At 45.6% G+C, this 19,469-nt stretch overlaps 1 protein-coding gene across 1 annotated transcript in view; it reads left to right on the top strand.

The window, feature by feature from the left end:
- The window catches only part of TOP2B (DNA topoisomerase II beta), a 507,457-nt gene that overhangs the window by 110,148 nt on the left and 377,840 nt on the right, over positions 1-19,469 (top strand). The window contains 1 exon segment of the mRNA XM_030205679.1: positions 6,447-6,544. Within this exon segment, the coding sequence (XP_030061539.1) occupies positions 6,447-6,544 (98 nt within the window).

Here is a 19,469-nt window from a genome sequence, read left to right as displayed (position 1 = left end):
ATTTTATCATAACAGTCAATTGTCTTGCCAACATTCTTCCCCCGTCCTGATACCTGCCCTGCTGAACGTCAGTTGCATATAGTGGCCTGCAAGAGAGCATTGACCTTCTATGTAGAGCGGACAAGCCCCTTCAGACAGTTCGCCCAAATGTTTGTTTCTTTTGATCCCAACAGAAGGGGAGTCGCTGTTGGGAAACGCACCATTTCCAATTGGCTATCAGATTGGATTGCCTTCACTTACGCCCAAGCTGGGCTGACTCTTGAGGGGTCATGTCATGGCTCATAGTGTTAGAGTCATGGCAGTGTCAGTGACCCACTTGAAGTCAGTCACTATAGAAGAGATTTGCAAGACTGTGACGTGGTCATCAGTCCACACATTCACATCTCATTATTGCCTTCAGCAGGATTCCCGACGCAACAGTCGGTTTGGGCAGTCGGTGCTGCAGAATCTGTTTGGGGTTTAGAATCCAACTCCACCCCCCCCAGGCCCATTTTTATTCTGTTCCAGGCTGCACTCTCAGATGTTTCTTCGTAGGTCAATCTTTATGTCCTTGACGTTGAGGCCCAATTGACCTATGTTCATTGTTTTGAGTGAACCTGGGGGCTAGGGATACCCCATCAGTGAGTACAAGCAGCCTGCTTGTCCTCAGAGAAAGCGAAGATACTTACCTGTAGCAGGTATTCTCCGAGGACAGCGGGCTGATTGTTTTTACCAACCCGCCCACCTCCTTTTTGGAGTTGTTGATGTTCTTTATTTGCTTTTTGATATAACTGAGGCGGAAACGCGCGCGGGAAGATGGCCGCACATGCGCAGTGCATCTGTCCCGTGCTCCGGAAGCTGTCACAAAGTTTGTTGATTTTTGCTGGAAAAAAATCTCCGTTCCTGGTCCGCCGTGGACGCCGACCCATCAGTGAGAACAATCAGTCTGCTGTCCTCGGAGAATACCTGCTACAGGTAAGTATCTTCGCCAGGGGCCAGACACCCAATTTTGGGTGGGCCTGGGCCCAAGATGGATGGGCAGAAGAACCCCGCCTCATCCCACAGATGATGTGGTCTCTCCTTCTCTCACCTGCATGCCATATGGTTTATCAAATATCCTCCCTCTGCTGCATACCTTTTAAACAGCAGATTTTCACCAGCAACGGGCAGCAACTAATACACACTGCTGATGTTGGCTCCATACCCTTCCCTCTGATGCAATTTCCTGTTACCGCCTAGGCAAGAATACATCAGAGCGAAGGCTGTGGGGTGTGAGCAGTACGCATCAGTCACTGCTCACTGCAGGCGAAGATCTGCTATTTACAAGGTATGCAGGAGGGACAGTTGTTGGGAGTTCTCAGCTTGTGGGGCTTGGGGATCCCTGCCAGCCACATTATAGCTATGCTGGTACTGGGTGGGCCTGAGCCCAAAGTGGGTGGGCCTGGGCCCACCTAAGCCCACCCCTGGCTACACCACTGATCTTCGCTATATGGTAAATCAAATGCTCCAAATCTATACTATAAAGGATTTCTATTCCACCTATAACACCATGGATTCAAGGTGGATTTACAACTAAAGATCCCTAACAAAAAAGGGAAAGTGTCAAATAGCATAACATACAATTTTTAATACTTTTAACTATGAACTTATCCTGAAAATAAATAAGTTTTCAGAGCGGTATGATGAAAGCAATGTAATCTGTATAGGTGGTTGATTCCATATTTTTGCTTCTTGAAATGAAAAATACTGCTCAATTTGAAATATTTTTAATCGAAAGAAAATAAATCTTGCAATTATTTTGGAACTCTGGAAGTATTCCAATTTTTTGTAGTAATGATAATTTGTGTTAATCTCTTTGTTTATGCCATAGAGAGCCTTAAAGACTAAACAAGCTATCTTAAACTCAGTATGTGAATTAACAAATAACCAATAGAGCTTACTTAACAAGTGGGTTGTACTCTCAAAACATCAATCTAGCGGCCATATTCTGTAACATCTAATTTTCTTTGATTTAACTGAAATTGACCTGTACAAAGAATTACAGTAATCAGCTGTGGTAGTAGTTAATTGAACTGTTATGTTAAAACTGTGTAAACTCAGATTAGACCTGATTGATATTATTATTATTAGCATTTGTAAAGCGCTACCAGACGCACGCAGCGCTGAACACCTGACATAGAGACAGTCCCTGCTCAAAAGAGCTTACAATGTAAATAATACAGACAGACAAGACAGTTACGGGTGAGGGAAGTAATGGGTGAGAAGGAAGGAAGGGACAAGGGGAGAGCAATTGAGTATTGGCTAGGAGCTAAAGGCAGCAGTGAAAAGGTGGGTTTTCAGCATTGATTTGAAAACAGGTAGAGATGGAGCTAGACGTATAGGTTCAGGAAGTTTATTCCAGGCCTAAGGTGCTGCGAGAGAAAAGGAACGAAGCCTGGAGTTAGCAGTGGAGGAGAAGGGGGACGACGAGAGATTTGTCCAGTGAACGGAGTTCACGGGGAGGAATGAGGGAGAGATGAGAGTGGAGAGGTAATGGGGGGGCTGCAGAGTGGATGCATTTAAAGGTCAGTACAAGAAGTTTAAACTGTATGCAGAATAGGACAGGGAGTCAGTGAAGTGACCTGAGGAGTGGGTTAGTGTGGGTAAAACGATTCTGGCGGAAAATAAGACGCAGAATTTTGGACAGATTGGAGAGGAGAGAGATGGCTGAGTGGAAGACCAATGATAAGTAAATTGCAATAGTCCAAGCGAGAGGTGACAAGGGTGTGGACAAGGGTTCTGGTAGCGTATTCAGAAAGGAAGGGGTGAATTTTGCTAATGTTGTAGATAAAGAAACGACAGGTTTTGGCGATCTGTTGAATATATGCAGACAAGGAGAGAGAGAGGAGTCAAAGATGACTCCAAGGTTATGGGCCGAGGAGACAGGGAGGATGTGAGAGCCATTAACAGAGATAGAGAAGGGGGGAAGAGGGGAGGAGGGTTTAGGGGGGGGGGGGGAATTGCCATAATTGCCATAACTTGAAAAAAACTCAAATGTTAATTTATAATTCAGAATGATTCCTAGTACTTGCGATTTACTCTCTCTATTTTCAAGACTTCTCCTGATGTTAAAGTAAGCTTGTTCTCTGGAATTTTGTGATAGTTTCTAAACGAAATCTGTTTCGTTTTAAATTTGTTTCAAATGATTCTTGCTGGACCATGTATCTGAGAGGGTTATTCCTTAATTTTTTGAAGCGTGTTCTCGAAAGTGCTTTGTTCTGGGCAGAGAGGGATGTCATATGCATAACTCGATGTGAAAATTCTTAACTGTGTTAAATATTGCCCCAGTGGGCTAAGAATGGTGTTCCTCAGTGTTCACCCCTTTTACTATCATTGTTTAATATCTAACATTGGATAGTGTATCATTCTTTTTCACACACTAATTTTTTTCATTAAAAATCCAGAGAACCAGTCCATAACTGCTCCCAAAATTCTGTATAATGTGGCATCAAAGGCTGCCGAAACATCAGATTGCAAAAGCACAACTTGTCTCCCTCTGCTTAAATTCTTCCTAATTTCAGAAGTCATAGTCAATAACAAAGATTCTATGCTATGTGATGGCCTAAAGCCATGTTGAGTAAAATATCATGAGAAGAAAGAAAATGTAGTAACTGGTCATTAACTGCAAATTTGACCAGTTTAGCCAGCCAAGGAGTTCTGGCAACAGGATTTTATAGTTATCTACAACTGTAAGGTTTGCTCCTGTAGATTTCGGTATAGGAGTCAACATTGTCTGATAGATCTTTCAAATAATGACCTTCTAAAGAAATATTAATGAATTTAGTGAGCCAGCTCATATTACCAAAAGAAGTATTTTTCAATAGAAAAGAGAGGAATCCAAACAACAATATTTGTGATAATTAATGTAGGTGTAACCTGTGCAAACTTGTCCAAATGCGTATTTCCTGGTGTTTCTTGAGTTGAACATACAGTAGTATTTAATACAGATAACCTTTCATGGCAGAATGGCCTGAAAAGTCTGCCTTATTTTTAGCTGCCTTTGTTTGAAAGAACAGAGCTAAAATTTCAGATTTAGCTGAAGTGACTGAAATCCACAAGTCAGTATTAGTATTTGTCAATTCTGCAAACATTTGAAATACTGTTTTATTTGAGTTTTTGGCTTGTTATTCTTGATTTAAAAATCTTTCTCAGACTAGTTTATTTCCTGTTTATACTGTTTTTGACTTCCCTTTCCTAGTTCTTCTCCAAACCTGTTCTAATCTTCTACAACTAAGCTTAAGAGCTTTTGTATACCAAGGATTCTTAACAGTTTTTACTTTTTTTTTTTTTCCCCCTTTTAAGGGGGCCATCATATTTAAAGTCTGTTTGCTACAGGTCCTGTGGTGTTAGTGTGCACTTTTTGTAAATTACTTTGTCAACCACAGGCATGACCAACAATGGACAAGGTTACAACAAAGCGAAGAAGGAAAAATCTCCACGAAAGAAAAAAACCCCACAAGACACACAAAGTGGAGTCAAGTCAATGTAGATAGGAACCAGATGATTCTTTATTCATTGGGACTTTTCTACTGTTTTTCTTAGTGAGACGATCCACACCACACTGTGTTCATCCTAATTTAAACTCGCTGAGACCTGTTTAGGTTGCTTACCAAGATTGACTAAGTCAGTTATCGATTCTTTGTCAACCAACCGTCAGCCTATCACATTTACTCCTGAAGCAGGCACATGCTGTGCCAAAACATAGATATGTCTGGTTTTCTCATTGAATAAAAAATCATCTGGTTCCTATCTACATTGACTGACGCCACTTTTTGTGTGTCAACAATGGACAAGCTCATTGAAACAAGCAGGCAGGTCACAATTAAAAACATTGTGCTCACAATTTAAAAAACGATGAGGGGGTCACGTGATGCTGTGATGGAGAGAAGACGTGGGTGAATCTCTCTCCGTCGCCAACCCACTCGTTTATAATCCTGCAAGAGAATTTATCTCCCCGAAGTAGATAAAATTCGCAACGCAAGACTTGGGAAACGATTCTTATACTTTAAATACTGTTGAACGCCGGAAATGACAGCGAGATCAGTGCCGAGAGACAAAAAGAAGGGGAAAATGGCGGCGTCCCCTCCCGAAACAGTTGCATTGGCTTGGGTGGCTGAAATCACATCCAAGCTCACAGTGGTGATGGAGGAACTACTTGAACGGCGACTGGCCCCGATCGATCAAAAGCTAGACGGCAAGTTGGAACAACTAAATGCCAAGATTGGTGAGTTAACTAAAGAGTGTGTGGCGTTTCAAACTCGGACTAGCGAAGTTGAGGACCGGGTGGCGGGACTGGAAGATAAGTAGAAGGACTTAAAGAAAACTAACAGAATTGGAGAGTAAAATCGAGGACTTAGAGAACCGATCCAGGCGGAAAACTATCCGCCTGGTGGGTTTGCCAGAAGCTTTGGGTGCCCGGCAGCTGGAAAAAAACCCTGGAACAATGGCTAACAACACAGATCGAATTTCCAGCAACACTGGGGCCTCTCCGCATAGAACGTGCTCATCGCCTCGGACCTCTTCAACCGGACAGTGCCAAACTACGAGTGGTTATCTGCAAGGTATTGAACTTTATGCATAAACGATATATCCTACAAGCAGCGCGCTCCGCAACGATCTTAATGTATGAAAACAAGAAAATTCTTTGTTTTCAAGATTATTCGGCGGGAATAGCAGCAAAAAGGCGGGCGTTCTTGCCGGTATGCACCAAGCTCTTTGAGATGAGGATTCACTTTACCTTACAATATCCCGCCATTTTGAAACTGACACATAATGGTAAAATGAGAGCCTTTACATCGGATAAAGAAGCGGGAGCATTCGTGGACAGACTGGACCGAGAGCTGAAAAATCGGGATCCGCAGAGACTGAACCTGCCTGAATTTGCAAGGACAGATTACAGAGGGGACAGAATAATAGTAAGCTGCGGATGGTAAACTAATCGTCAAAGGTGGTTCAGGAATTGTTATAAGTTAATGTTGAACTTGAAACTGTGAGTTAACACTGTTAGAATCTATATAATTGGGGAATAAAAGTAAAAGCCAAAAAAAGGGGATTTAGCAGCATTATTAAGTGGACATGAGTATAGAGGCTTTAGATTGGGGGGGGGGAGGGAAAAGGAAAGCGGATGATTTATAGACATTCGGCCTTAAAGAATATGGGGGGGGTGGGGGAATGTGGTAGTAGGCTTGGATCAGAACGGTGGGAAGGTAAGCGTCATTGGGGTGTGACTAAAAAAACGATGATACATTAATGTGGAAACGTAATGCTAGCAGCTTATTTGGATTTAGCTTTCAACTTTTCATTAGTAACTGAAGGCAAGTTACATTCAGGTACAGTAGATATTTCTTGTCCCCCAAAATACTTACAATCTAAGTTTTTTTGTACATTCATTGTGCATAATGGCCTGTGTTTTCTTTTCCTCTTTTAAGGTGGGCGGAATGGCTTTGGTGCAAAACTTTGTAATATATTCAGCACAAAGTTTACAGTTGAAACTGCCTGCAAAGAATACAAACACAGCTTTAAACAGGTATGCTATAGGGTATTGCTTGCAGACTTTTCTTACCTTATGGATGCTTTACTGTATGTTTAAAACCACTGCATAAAAAATATACATTCAAAATTGAGAAAAGTCACCAAATGTAAGTGTTCCTTCTATAAAGGTGTTTATCTTGGTGAAGTTTTCTGGTGAGCATATTTTCCTTTAGTTCCTTGAGTTCCCTAGAACAGCCATATTTGCAACATATTTGCTCACCTCTAGTATCTTGTTAATACAGATTGAGTATGTATATATGTTTGGGTTAAATGTGTTTGTAGACAAGCAGGATTGAATCTGGCGCACACACAGCTGATGTCATCCCATGATACCAGGATCAAACAGCTGTCCAAGTACAAAGTTTAAAGAATATGTAGGGCACATAGAAAAGGAGGTCCAAGTCTTCCACAAACAAGCCAAAAGCAGCAAAGTACACAGGGGTGGAAGAAAATCAAGTCCAAAAGATCAGTCCTGAAACCACGGTGGAAAGAGCATCAAAATCACAGTTTATTGGGACCCCTACATGGTCCGTGTTTCGGCCATAAAGCCTTCCTCAGGGGTCTAAAAACATAAAATACAAAATATAACCATATAATGTAAAAACATATAAAAAGTGTGTATATATATATTTCTCCGAGGACAAGCAGGCTGCTTGTTCTCACTGATGGGTGACATCCACGGCAGCCCCTCCAATCGGAATCTTCACTAGCAAAAGCCTTTGCTAGCCCTCGCGCGCCGATGCGCACCGCGCATGCGCGGCCGTCTTCCCGCCCGAAACCGGCTCGTGCCGGCCAGTCTTCTTTTGTCCGCGCTTGGTACGGTCGTGTTTCGCCGTTCGTGCCCCGGAAAGTTGACCTCGCGCGTCGTTTTCGACTCGTTCTTTGAGAGAAAAAAATTAAGAGAAGTGTTTCGGGAAGAGACCTTTTGTTTTTTTTTTTTTCCCTTTCCCATATTTCGAGCTTTTCGCCCCGGTAAGTTTTCTTTCGTCGTCGGGGTAGGCCATAGTTAGGCCTCGGTCGAAGTTTTCTTCTCCCTATTTTTGTGGTGCCATTTTCGCCATTTCGACTTTTGATCTCGCCGGCGTGATTTTTCCGCCCATGACATCGAAGTCTCCCAGCGGCTTCAAGAAGTGCACCCAGTGCGCCCGGGTAATCTCGCTCACTGACAGGCACGCGTCGTGTCTTCAGTGTCTGGGGGCTGGGCACCGCCCCCAGGCCTGTAGTCTGTGTTCCCTTTTACAAAAGCGGACTGAGGTAGCGAGGTTAGCCCAGTGGAACATCTTGTTCTCGGGCTCTTCGTCGGCATCGGCACCGGGGGTATCGAGTGCATCGACGTCGTCAGCGCCCGGACCTTCATCCTCGCCCCTGATTGCATCGAGTGCATCGAGGCATCGGCCCTCTGCATCGGGGCGACATCGGAAGGCTGCGTCGGCGGTGTCGAGACCTCCTCGTCTGCTGATGTCGTCGGACGGTGGTGCTTCGTCTGGAGTGCAGGTGAGGGCTGTCCATTCCCCTGCTGGTGGCAGTGAGCCTTCGGGTGGGTCTCCCCCTACCCTGAGGGCTCCTGCGGTACAGCCCCCCCGAGACCGTCCCTCTTTGGTCTCGGCCCCGAGGAAGAGACGGCTGGATTCTACGTCTTCCTCGTCGGTGCCGGGAAGTGCCGGTGACGTGCTTCGCTCCAAAAAATCGAAGAAGCATCGACACCGGTCCCCTTCCCGCGTCGGCACCGAGAGCTCTGGGTCGCCGAAGGAGTCGGCACCCAGCAGGCATCGGCACTGAGAGGACCGCTCACCATCTGTCCAAGAGGTGTCGATGCGCTCCACTCTGGACAGCCCGGAACAGCCTCCACGCCCGGAACAGACTCTGACATCGACGCCTGCATCGACTTCCATGCCTTTTTCTGCAGCCACTCTGAACGAGAGTCTCCGGGCCGTTCTCCCAGAGATTCTGGGAGAGCTGTTGCGCCCTACCCCTCCGGTACCGGGGGTGCTTGCGCCACCGGTACTGTTGAGTGAGGCGCCGGCTGGTCCATTGCCCGGGGTGAGGTCTGCGGCCGCCTCCCAGGAAGGCTCCCCGACTACGTTGGCGGAGGGAGCTTCGCCGGTGCGGGCGAGGGAGTCTACCTCTCGACGCTTCCACCGTGGCCGTGGTTCCACGGAGTTGAGCCGGGCACGGTTGCAGACACAGGTTCGTGAACTTGTGTCTGACACCGATGGTGAGGCCTCGTGGGAAGAAGAGGAAGACATCAGATATTTCTCTGACGAGGAGTCTGAGGGTCTTCCTTCTGGTCCCACTCCCTCTCCTGAAAACAGCTTTCTCCTCCCGAGAGTCTGTCTTTCGCTTCCTTTGTCCGGGAGATGTCTACGGCCATCCCCTTCCCGGTGGTTGTGGAGGACGAGCCCAGGGCTGAAATGTTTGAGCTCCTGGACTATCCTTCTCCACCTAAGGAAGCGTCCACAGTACCCATGCATCATGTCCTCAAAAAGACATTGCTGGCGAACTGGACCAAACCATTAACTAATCCCCACATTCCCAAGAAGATCGAGTCCCAGTACCGGATCCATGGGGACCCAGAGCTGATGCGCACTCAGTTGCCTCATGACTCTGGAGTTGTGGATTTGGCCCTAAAGAAGGCCAAGAGTTCTAGGGAGCATGCTTCGGCGCCCCTGGGCAAGGACTCTAGAACCTTGGACTCCTTTGGGAGGAAGGCCTACCATTCTTCTATGCTCGTGGCCAAAATTCAGTCCTACCAGCTCTACACGAGCATCCACATGCGGAACAATGTGCGGCAGTTGGCGGGCTTGGTGGATAAGCTCCCCCCTGAGCAAGCCAAGCCTTTTCAGGAGGTGGTCAGGCAGCTGAAGGCGTGCAGAAAATTCCTGGCCAGAGGGGTGTATGACACCTTTGATGTTGCGTCCAGGGCCGCTGCTCAAGGTGTGGTGATGCGCAGACTCTCATGGCTGCGTGCCTCCGACCTGGAGAATAGAATCCAGCAGCGAATTGCGGACTCGCCTTGCCGTGCGGATAATATTTTTGGAGAGAAAGTCGAGCAGGTGGTAGAGCAGCTCCACCAGCGGGACACCGCTTTCGACAAGTTCTCCCGCCGGCAGCCTTCAGCCTCTACCTCTACAGGTAGAAGATTTTTAGGGGGAAGGAAGACTGTTCCCTACTCTTCTGGTAAGCGTAGGTACAATCCTCCTCCTCGACAGCCTGCGGCCCAGGCTAAGCCCCAGTGCGCTCGCTCTCTTCAGCAGCGTGCGCCTCAGCAAGGCCCCACGGCTCCCCAGCAAAAGCAAGGGACGAGCTTTTGACTGGCTCTAGCAGAGCATAGCCGCCATCCAAGTGTCAGTGCCGAGCGACCTGCCAGTCGGAGGGAGGTTGAAAGCTTTTCACCAAAGGTGGCCTCTCATAACCTCCGATCAGTGGGTTCTCCAAATAGTCCGGCAAGGATACACCCTCAATTTGGCCTCAAAACCTCCAAATTGTCTACCGGGAGCTCAGTCTTACAGCTTCCAGCACAAGCAGGTACTTGCAGAGGAACTCTCCGCCCTTCTCAGCACCAATGCGGTCGAGCCCATGCCATCCGGGCAGGAAGGGCTGGGATTCTGTTCCAGGTACTTCCTTGTGGAAAAGAAAACGGGGGGGATGCGTCCCATCCTAGACCTAAGGGCCCTGAACAAATATCTGGTCAAAGAAAAGTTCAGTATGCCTTCCCTGGGCACCCTTCTCCCCATGATTCAGGAAAACGATTGGCTATGCTCTCTAGACTTGAAGGACGCCTACACGCACATCCCGATACTGCCAGCTCACAGACAGTATCTGCGATTTCAGCTGGGCACACGTCACTTCCAGTACTGTGTGCTACCCTTTGGGCTCGCCTCTGCACCCAGAGTGTTCACCAAGTGCTTGGCTGTAGTGGCAGCGGCACTTCGCAGACTTGGGGGTACACGTGTTCCCATATCTCGACGATTGGCTGGTGAAGAACACATCCGAGGCAGGAGCCCTGCAGTCCATGCAGATGACTATTCGCCTCCTGGAGCTACTGGGGTTTGTGATAAATTACCCAAAGTCCCATCTTCTCCCAGTGCAGAACCTCGAATTCATAGGAGCTCTGCTGGATTCTCGGACGGCTCGCGCCTATCTCCCAGAGACGAGAGCCAACAACTTGTTGTCCCTCGTCTCGCGGGTGCGAGCGTCCCAGCAGATCACAGCTCGGCAGATGTTGAGATTGCTGGGCCACATGGCCTCCACAGTTCATGTGACTCCCATGGCCCGCCTTCACATGAGATCTGCTCAATGGACCCTAGCTTCCCAGTGGTTTCAGGCTGCTGGGGATCTAGAAGACGTGATCCACCTGTCCACGAGTTTTCTCGAATCCCTGTATTGGTGGACGATTTGGTCCAATTTGACTCTGGGACGTCCTTTCCAAATTCCTCAGCCACAAAAAGTGCTGACCACGGATGCGTCTCTCCTGGGATGGGGAGCTCATGTCGATGAGCTTCACACCCAAGGAAGCTGGTCCCTCCAGGAACGCGATCTGCAGATCAATCTTCTGGAGTTGCGAGCGATCTGGAATGCTCTGAAGGCTTTCAGAGATCGGCTGTCCCACCAAATTATCCAAATTCAGACAGACAACCAGTTTGCTATGTACTATGTCAACAAGCAGGGGGGCACCGGATCTCGCCCCCTGTGTCAGGAAGCCGTCAGCATGTGGCTCTGGGCTCGCTGTCACGGCATGGTGCTCCAAGCCACATATCTGGCAGGCGTAAACAACAGTCTGGCCGACAGGTTGAGCAGGATTATGCAACCTCACGAGTGGTCGCTCAATTCCCGTGTAGTGCGACAGATCTTCCAGGTGTGGGGCACCCCCTTGGTAGATCTCTTCGCATCTCGAGCCAACCACAAAGTCCCTCAGTTCTGTTCCAGGCTTCAGGCCCACAGCAGACTGGCATCGGATGCCTTCCTCCTGGACTGGGGGGAGGGTCTGCTGTATGCTTATCCTCCCATACCTCTGGTGGGGAAGACTTTGTTGAAACTCAAGCAAGACCGAGGCACCATGATTCTGATTGCTCCTTTTTGGCCGCGTCAGATCTGGTTCCCTCTTCTTCTGGAGTTGTCCTCCGAAGAACCGTGGAGATTGGAGTGTTTTCCGACCCTCATCGCGCAGGACGAAGGGGCGCTTCTGCATCCCAACCTCCGGTCCCTGGCTCTCAAGGCCTGGATGTTGAGACCGTAGACTTTGCCTCTTTGGGTCTGTCAGAGGGTGTCTCCTGCATCTTGCTTGCTTCCAGGAAAGATTCCACTAAGAGGAGTTACTTCTTTCTATGGAGGAGGTTTGCCGTCTGGTGTGACAGCAAGGCCCTAGATCCTCGCTCTTGTTCTACACAGACCCTGCTTGAATACCTTCTGCACTTGTCTGAGTCTGGTCTCAAGACCAACTCTGTAAGGGTTCACCTTAGCGCAATCAGTGCATACCATTACTGTGTGGAAGGTAAGCCAATCTCAGGACAGCCTTTAGTTGTTTGCTTCATGAGAGGTTTGCTTTTGTCAAAGCCCCCTGTCAAGCCTCCTACAGTGTCATGGGATCTCAATGTCGTTCTCACCCAGCTGATGAAACCTCCTTTTGAGCCACTGAATTCCTGCCATCTGAAGTACTTGACCTGGAAGGTCATTTTCTTGGTGGCAGTTACTTCAGCTCGTAGAGTCAGTGAGCTTCAGGCCCTGGTAGCCCAGGCCCCTTACACAAATTTCATCATAACAGAGTAGTCCTCCGCACTCACCCTAAGTCCTTGCCAAAGGTTGTGTCGGAGTTCCATCTGAACCAGTCAATTGTCTTGCCAACATTCTTTCCCCGTCCTCATTCCTGCCCTGCTGAACGTCAGCTGCACACATTGGACTGCAAGAGAGCATTGGCCTTCTATCTGGAGCGGACACAGCCCAACAGACAGTCCGCCCAATTGTTTGTTTCTTTTGATCCCAACAGGAGGGGAGTGGCTGTGGGGGAACGCACCATATCCATTTGGCTAGCAGATTGCATTTCCTTCACTTACGCCCAGGCTGGGCTGGCTCTTGAGGGTCATGTCACGGCTCATAATGTTAGAGCCATGGCAGCGTCGGTAGCCCACTTGAAGTCAGCCACTATTGAAGAGATTTGCAAAGCTGCGACGTGGTCATCTGTCCACACATTCACATCTCATTACTGCCTGCAGCAGGATACCCGACGCGACAGTCGGTTCGGGCAGTCAGTGCTTCAGAATCTGTTCGGGGTTTAGAATCCAACTCCACCCCCCTAGGCCCATGTTTGTTCTGTTCCAGGCTGCACTCTCAGTTAGTTGGTAAATTTTTTAGGTCAATCTCAGTTATGTCCTCGCCGTTGCGAGGCCCAATTGACCATGGTTGTTGTTTTGAGTGAGCCTGGGGGCTAGGGATACCCCATCAGTGAGAACAAGCAGCCTGCTTGTCCTCGGAGAAAGCGAATGCTACATACCTGTAGAAGGTATTCTCCGAGGACAGCAGGCTGATTGTTCTCACAAACCCGCCCACCTCCCCTTTGGAGTTGTGTCTTCCCTTCTCTTTGTCTTGCTACATATGAGACTGGCCGGCACGAGCCGGTTTCGGGCGGGAAGACGGCCGCGCATGCGCGGTGCGCGAGGGCTAGCAAAGGCTTTTGCTAGTGAAGATTCCGATTGGAGGGGCTGCCGTGGACGTCACCCATCAGTGAGAACAATCAGCCTGCTGTCCTCGGAGAATACCTTCTACAGGTATGTAGCATTCGCTATATATATATATATATATATATATATATATATATATATATATATATTTATATATGAAAACTATATAAATATAAAACACTGAAAATACATATGAATTACAACAGCAGCATGGATCATAAGTCATGACAGGTAAAAATATAAAAACATAATAAGATACATGGAAAAATCCAGGTGTATGTGTATATATATATATGTGAGTGTGTGTGTGTGTATATATATATATATATATATATATCTCAAACATATAAATGGCAAGTGACCGACTCACCTGCAAATGTGCAAATGCGCAGTACAGACTTCCTTCTCTGTCCTGCCCTCGCATCAAGACGTGATGATGTCAGAGGTCGGAACAGAGAGGGAAACGGAGTCGGACTGTCGGACGCTGCCATTGCTGCTGCTGCCTGGAAACAAACATCATGCGTACCAACCTCCACCCTCCCCTCTGCCGCTCCCGCCCACCTCCATATTGGGCCCCCTGCCCTGACCTGACAGCGCCTCTCACCTCCGTGTGGAAGCGCTGCTTGCAGTGCTTTCACAGGGAGGTGACAGGCGCTGTCAGGTCAGTGCAGGGGGCCCGGCACGGAGGGGGGAGGGAGCGGTGGCGAGAAGGGTAGCTGGAAATCTCGCCCGTTTTAACGGGCTTAACGGCTAGTGTGTGTATGTGTGTGTGTGTGCTATATGTATATAGCAAGAAAATAAACATCTATAACACTCACAGAAAATTAAAAATATATATGAATGAAAAAAAAAAAGTATATATATATATACATGTATATATATATATGACCACATAAAATCGCACTACAGAAGACATAGGGATGGAATGGAACTATATTCCAGCTTCAAATTGAACGACACAGGCACATTTAGGGAAAGGGAAGTGGGACAATATACCGCCTTTCTGATGTTTTTGCAACTACATTCAAAGCGGTTCACATATATTCAGGTACTTATTTTGTACCTGAATATGTGTAAACTTATTTAGATGACATTGTAAATGTACATACCAACAAATTGACGTGTATAGATTTTGCATCTAAACCTCTCAAAATGAGGAGCAATGAGGTGCATCAGATACAAAGGAGAAAGAGGACAACTGTGAATATCATTGCGTATTGTAAAAACAATAATCCTGTATTACAAAGACGTTTTTCGCATGTATCATAAAAACGGGCGATGGTTATGAGACACTATCTTGTGATTTTAACATTACCACAAAAAAAGAAAAAGTAGTAAAAATAAAAATGAAAACTTAAAAGCTAAAAATTGAAAATGAAAACCACCACTGTGAAGAAAGAGATACTGAGATACTAAATAGGCAGTCTGAGAAGGGAACTAACCCAAAGGAAACTGAAAGCAGTATATTACAAAAAATGTAATAAAAAAAAACAGACTATGGAAAAAGCCTAAGGAAAGTGACACTCGCTACTACCAAGAAAACAAAACAAATAAGGAGAAGTAGAATCTTAGAAGCGTAAAGTGCCAGCCTGAGAGAAAGTACATATCTACGCGGTGCAGTCCACAATCCACGGTGAGAGAGTGAAGAAAAGAAAACGAAACCCCAGTAGTGTGCCAAAATTTGAACAAGAAAGTGATGACGTGAAAAACCGTCACTATCCATAGGTGATAAGAAAAAAGCTGGGTTAAAAGATATCCAAAATAAAAAAATGGATTTCTTCTTTAAATATGTCTAAGAGGAAGGGGAAAATTAGCGTTTACTGACCCTACTCTGCGACAGGTACCGATCACAGCATTTGCGACGCCGATTACAATACGGGGCGCTCCAGCAGCCGGTGCAGAGAGGAGTCCCGGCCAGGAAAGTGAATTATCACTTAGCCCTCGAAGTCCAACGCGACAGGTTTCAGAGGCAGAAAGCAGGCTGGGAGAACAACTCGCCAAACCGTCGGAAGTAGTGGCGGAGAGACGAGCTGAGGAGAAGTTCTCCCAAGCCAAGGCACTGCCTCTAATGGGAGATTCTCCCGAAAATGTAAACCTCTCGGTTACCTCTAAAGAAGTTGGGCTTAGAGAGATTGTCTCAGAGGGAAATTCTGCTGTGATGCCGGATGAGGAAGCGCAGCCTATTCCTGAGACAGCCCTACTGCCTTTAGAAAAAACAGCAAAGGTAACATTAGACTCTCTGTGGTCGGCAGTGGAATCATTGCATAAGGTATGTCTTACCTTTGTCACTAATACAAGGTCCAATACCTCTAAGATAGACTCTCTTCAATCTCAAATTGTTTCCCAAGAATTTAACCTCAAAAAGCTCGATACATCATTAACCCAAGTAAAAGAAATGGAGACTAAATTGCTTGAGAATGCTGATGTGGTACACTGTAAATTAGAGAACTTGGAAAATGGGGCTAGATCATTGAACTTCAGACTTTTAAATTTTCCTTCTATAAAATATACCCCAACAAGAGAAACATTTCAGAGGTTTTTAAAAGAAGTTACCGTTACTCTGAAAATGATTTTCCTCCACTACAGAAGCTTTATTATTTGGCTACTCGAGAAATCAGATCATCAGTTCAATTGCCATTAAGTGCTTCCTCTGAAAGTTCAGATGTATCTGCTGTTCTTGAGAATTCCCAAGAAGTAGTAGACTTTAGGTCTGTCTTATTGCTTTCATTTGTTTTCCTCCAAGACAGAGGCAGTAATAAGACTTTATTTAAGACAATCAACTCCAGTCCTTTTTATGGAAGAAAAGATCCAGATATTTCCGGATGTATCTAGAGTGACACAGGAAAGAAGGAAGAGATTCCTGTCAATGAGACAAGAGACCTTGACCCTGGGAGCCAAATTCCAACTAAGGTTCCTTGTAAATGTGTGATTCAGTTAGAGAATACGACATGTCATTTCTTTGAGCCATCTCAACTTCGAACATTTATTGATGCAAGAATCCCTAAATAACTACAGAGATTCCATTGGAAATTAAAAGTAGATGTAATCATATTTTCTAAAACGCTATCCTTTTTGATGTAATTTTGTTTCTTTTATTTAGTATTCTTATCCTCTTATAAGGAATTGTGTATCAGTCTCCTTCTTGTGGACTACAGCATAAAAATGAAAAAGTTGATTAGGGAAAGTTATTTCCCTTAGTATATTGTTTCTTTGAAATATTATGGTTTATTTCTTGACAAAGTTCACTTTGGAATTGTATATAAAAATTATAAATAAAGAATTAAAAAAAATAATAAAAAAGAATGAAAATAGAAGAATAGATACCTAGAAGAAATGTGTGCTTAACCAAAACATGCAGAACCAAACCTGTCATGAAAGGGCGGAGCCCACGAGTAGGAGCACTAGACTGACAGAAATAGAAACGAAACGGAGGTGAAAGTGAAAGCAATGACTTTCAGTGCAATGACCAGTGCATGTCTAATTTTTTGGCTGATTGCAAATGCATATATACACATGAACATTACATTGTGATTGCATATTGATGAAACGGACCTTAAAGGAAATGTATCAATGCAAGATCTTTTTTCAGACCCTTGGGTGTTACGCAATCTAGTAGATAAATGGCACACTGTTCTGCTCTTAACAGGGCAATATCAAGATTACCCCCCGCGCCAACTATTTTTAATAGTACGACTGACTAAAAATTTTGTCATCAATATTGTGTCTAACCTGTATCCAATGTTCTACAAGGGGTGAAGCTTTAATCTGTCTCAACGCAATTGCAATGTTCTGTAATTCTAACTTTCACCATCCGATTGGTTTTTCTGACATATATCATTCCACATGGGCATCCAATTATATTCACAACATTCTGAGATTTACAGTTGCTATTGAAATTAAGCTTATACTGTTTACCAGTAGTTGGGTGAGTAAAGACCTCGAGATTGAGTGAATGTGCACAAACTGAGCATGAATTACATGGTCTATGACCGGTATAAGTTTCAACAGGTCCTTTTAATAAAGAGAGAGCAGATGGTACATGGTACTAGATGATTCTTAAGGTTGGGATTCCTGGAAAGAGCAAATGTGGGTGAAATGCTTCTGAAACAAGGATGTGTCTGCACAATATGCCAGTGCTTTTCCTATATAATAATTCTCACCTCCAACGTTCTATGCTTGGGACCGTGGCTCCCTGGCTGCAAGTGGTCTGCGAGGCAGACACGCACGGACGTCACTGACGTCAACAAAGCTGATTCCAAGGCAAGGGGAGGAGTAGGGAAACATGCGCAGTGTGTTTCCCTACTCCTCCTGCCTCGGAATCAGCTGTCACCCCCCCCCCGCGCTACGGCCCCCTCGAAACCGCACCCCCCCTCCCGCCGCTGTTGTGCACTACCTTCGGGTGGGTTCCTCAATCATCTTCTCAGAAAGTTTAACTCCGTGCATGCGTCTGACGTCAGACGCACACAGAGGAACTTCCAGACAAGATGATTGAAGAACCTACGGGAAGGGAAGAACAACACTTCAGCTGTAAGCACAGGTAGCACAACAACGGCGGCGGCGGTGGCGGCAGTTTTCGCTGGCACGGGGGGGGGGGGGGGGGAACGACAGGTTCGCGGAAGGGGGGGTTCGAGGGGGCCGTAGTACGGGGGGGGGGGGGGGGAGGGAATTGCTTGCCTAAGGCCCGTTTCCTTGCCTACAGAAACGGGCCTTTTTTACTAGTTGATAATACTTTTGAATTGATGGCTCAATGATGAAAACCGGAAGGTGCAGATGATCTCAGGATTGTGTTTAGGCTTATTACCAATTAGTAATAGATCTTCCTGTGTCCTGTTTTGTGCTTTGTGAAAGCCTTGTGTAATGCATTCCTTGGGATACCCTCTCTGAATAAATCTTTTTGAAAGGTCTCTTGAATGACTGTAAAAGTTCTCTGTGTTTGCACACAATCGCATAAGCCTTAAAAATTGGCAGAAGGGTAGATTGTTCTTCAGAGCCCGATTGTGATAGAGTAGTGTAAATAGTTCTTGTCTGTGGGCTTCTTATACAGCGAAGTGGTTAACCAATATTTTTCTTTTATAACCATAACATTTAAAAATGGTATTTTCTCCATATTAAATTACATTTTGAATTTCAGATTAGAGTCAAGGGTGTTAGTCCGTTTGTAGAAGTCATTAAGTAGTTTTATATTTATATAGTTTTCTTATATATATACTTTTTTATATGTTTTTGCGTTATATGGTATATTTTGTATTTTATGTTTTTAGACTCCTGAGGAAGGCTTTATAGCTGAAACGCGGACCGTGTAGGGTCCCAATAAACTGTGATTTTGCTGCTCTTACCACTGTGGTTTCAGGACTGGTCTTTTGGACTTGGTTTTCTTCCACCCCTGTGTGTATTTTGCTGTTTTAAAGAATATGTAGCCTTTTTTCACACACAGCAGTCCCTTTAGCTTTTTTTTTGTTGTTGTTGCTCTGTTCAATGGACACTAAAAACTTTCCCAGCATTTTTATTGAAATCATTTTTCATGTTTGGCATGGTTTCATTGTTTTTTCTTAGTTATCAAAAAATGTGTGCATGCATATACAGTATATGTGTGTGTGTAATTTATTTTAGTTCCTGCTTTGATACCACAGGACCATGGTCATGGCACAGAGAAAGTCAGGATTCAGGTTACGCCCAGCCTTCAAGATGAAGATAATAATGATGACCATAGGTGGTGTCATTTTCACAGGTCTAATATATACTGCTGGGTAAATTCTGCACAGCTGCACAGTACAGAATTTCCCCACGATGCAGAGTTAAAGTGGCTGTGCAGAATTTAGCGTGAGCCATGGGAGATAGCGATGAATCAAATGCAGCTACTACCACAACTGTCCTCCACCATGCATTTTTTAAAATTTCATTATGGTGCTGAAGTCCTTTGCCATTCTCATAAGATTTTGAGAACAGCACAGAATTTTGAGCACCACACTGATCATACTTTTAGGGTATACTGTGCAGTCAGACTGTTCTACTAGCATCGTTGGAACTATTGAAAGCTCTGCCAGGATAAAAATGAGTTTGAGGAGAGCTGGAGGAGATGAGTGGGATGGTTGGGAAGGTGGGGGGAAGCTAGGAACAACAGGGTAAGTGAAAGATGTGGTGAGCTAGGCAGAATGGGGTAAAAGGATGAGTGAAGGGGAAGATGACCTACGTAATGTAAGGTTCCACATTAGGAGTTGTCGAACAGGAAAAGGATATAGGCGTTAT

Source organism: Microcaecilia unicolor, chromosome 1 (assembly GCF_901765095.1).
Source record: "Microcaecilia unicolor chromosome 1, aMicUni1.1, whole genome shotgun sequence".
Classification (NCBI taxonomy): Eukaryota; Metazoa; Chordata; class Amphibia; order Gymnophiona; family Siphonopidae; genus Microcaecilia; species Microcaecilia unicolor.
Note: the sequence above shows the minus strand (reverse complement) of the source record. Positions and strands in the feature narration are given on the sequence as shown.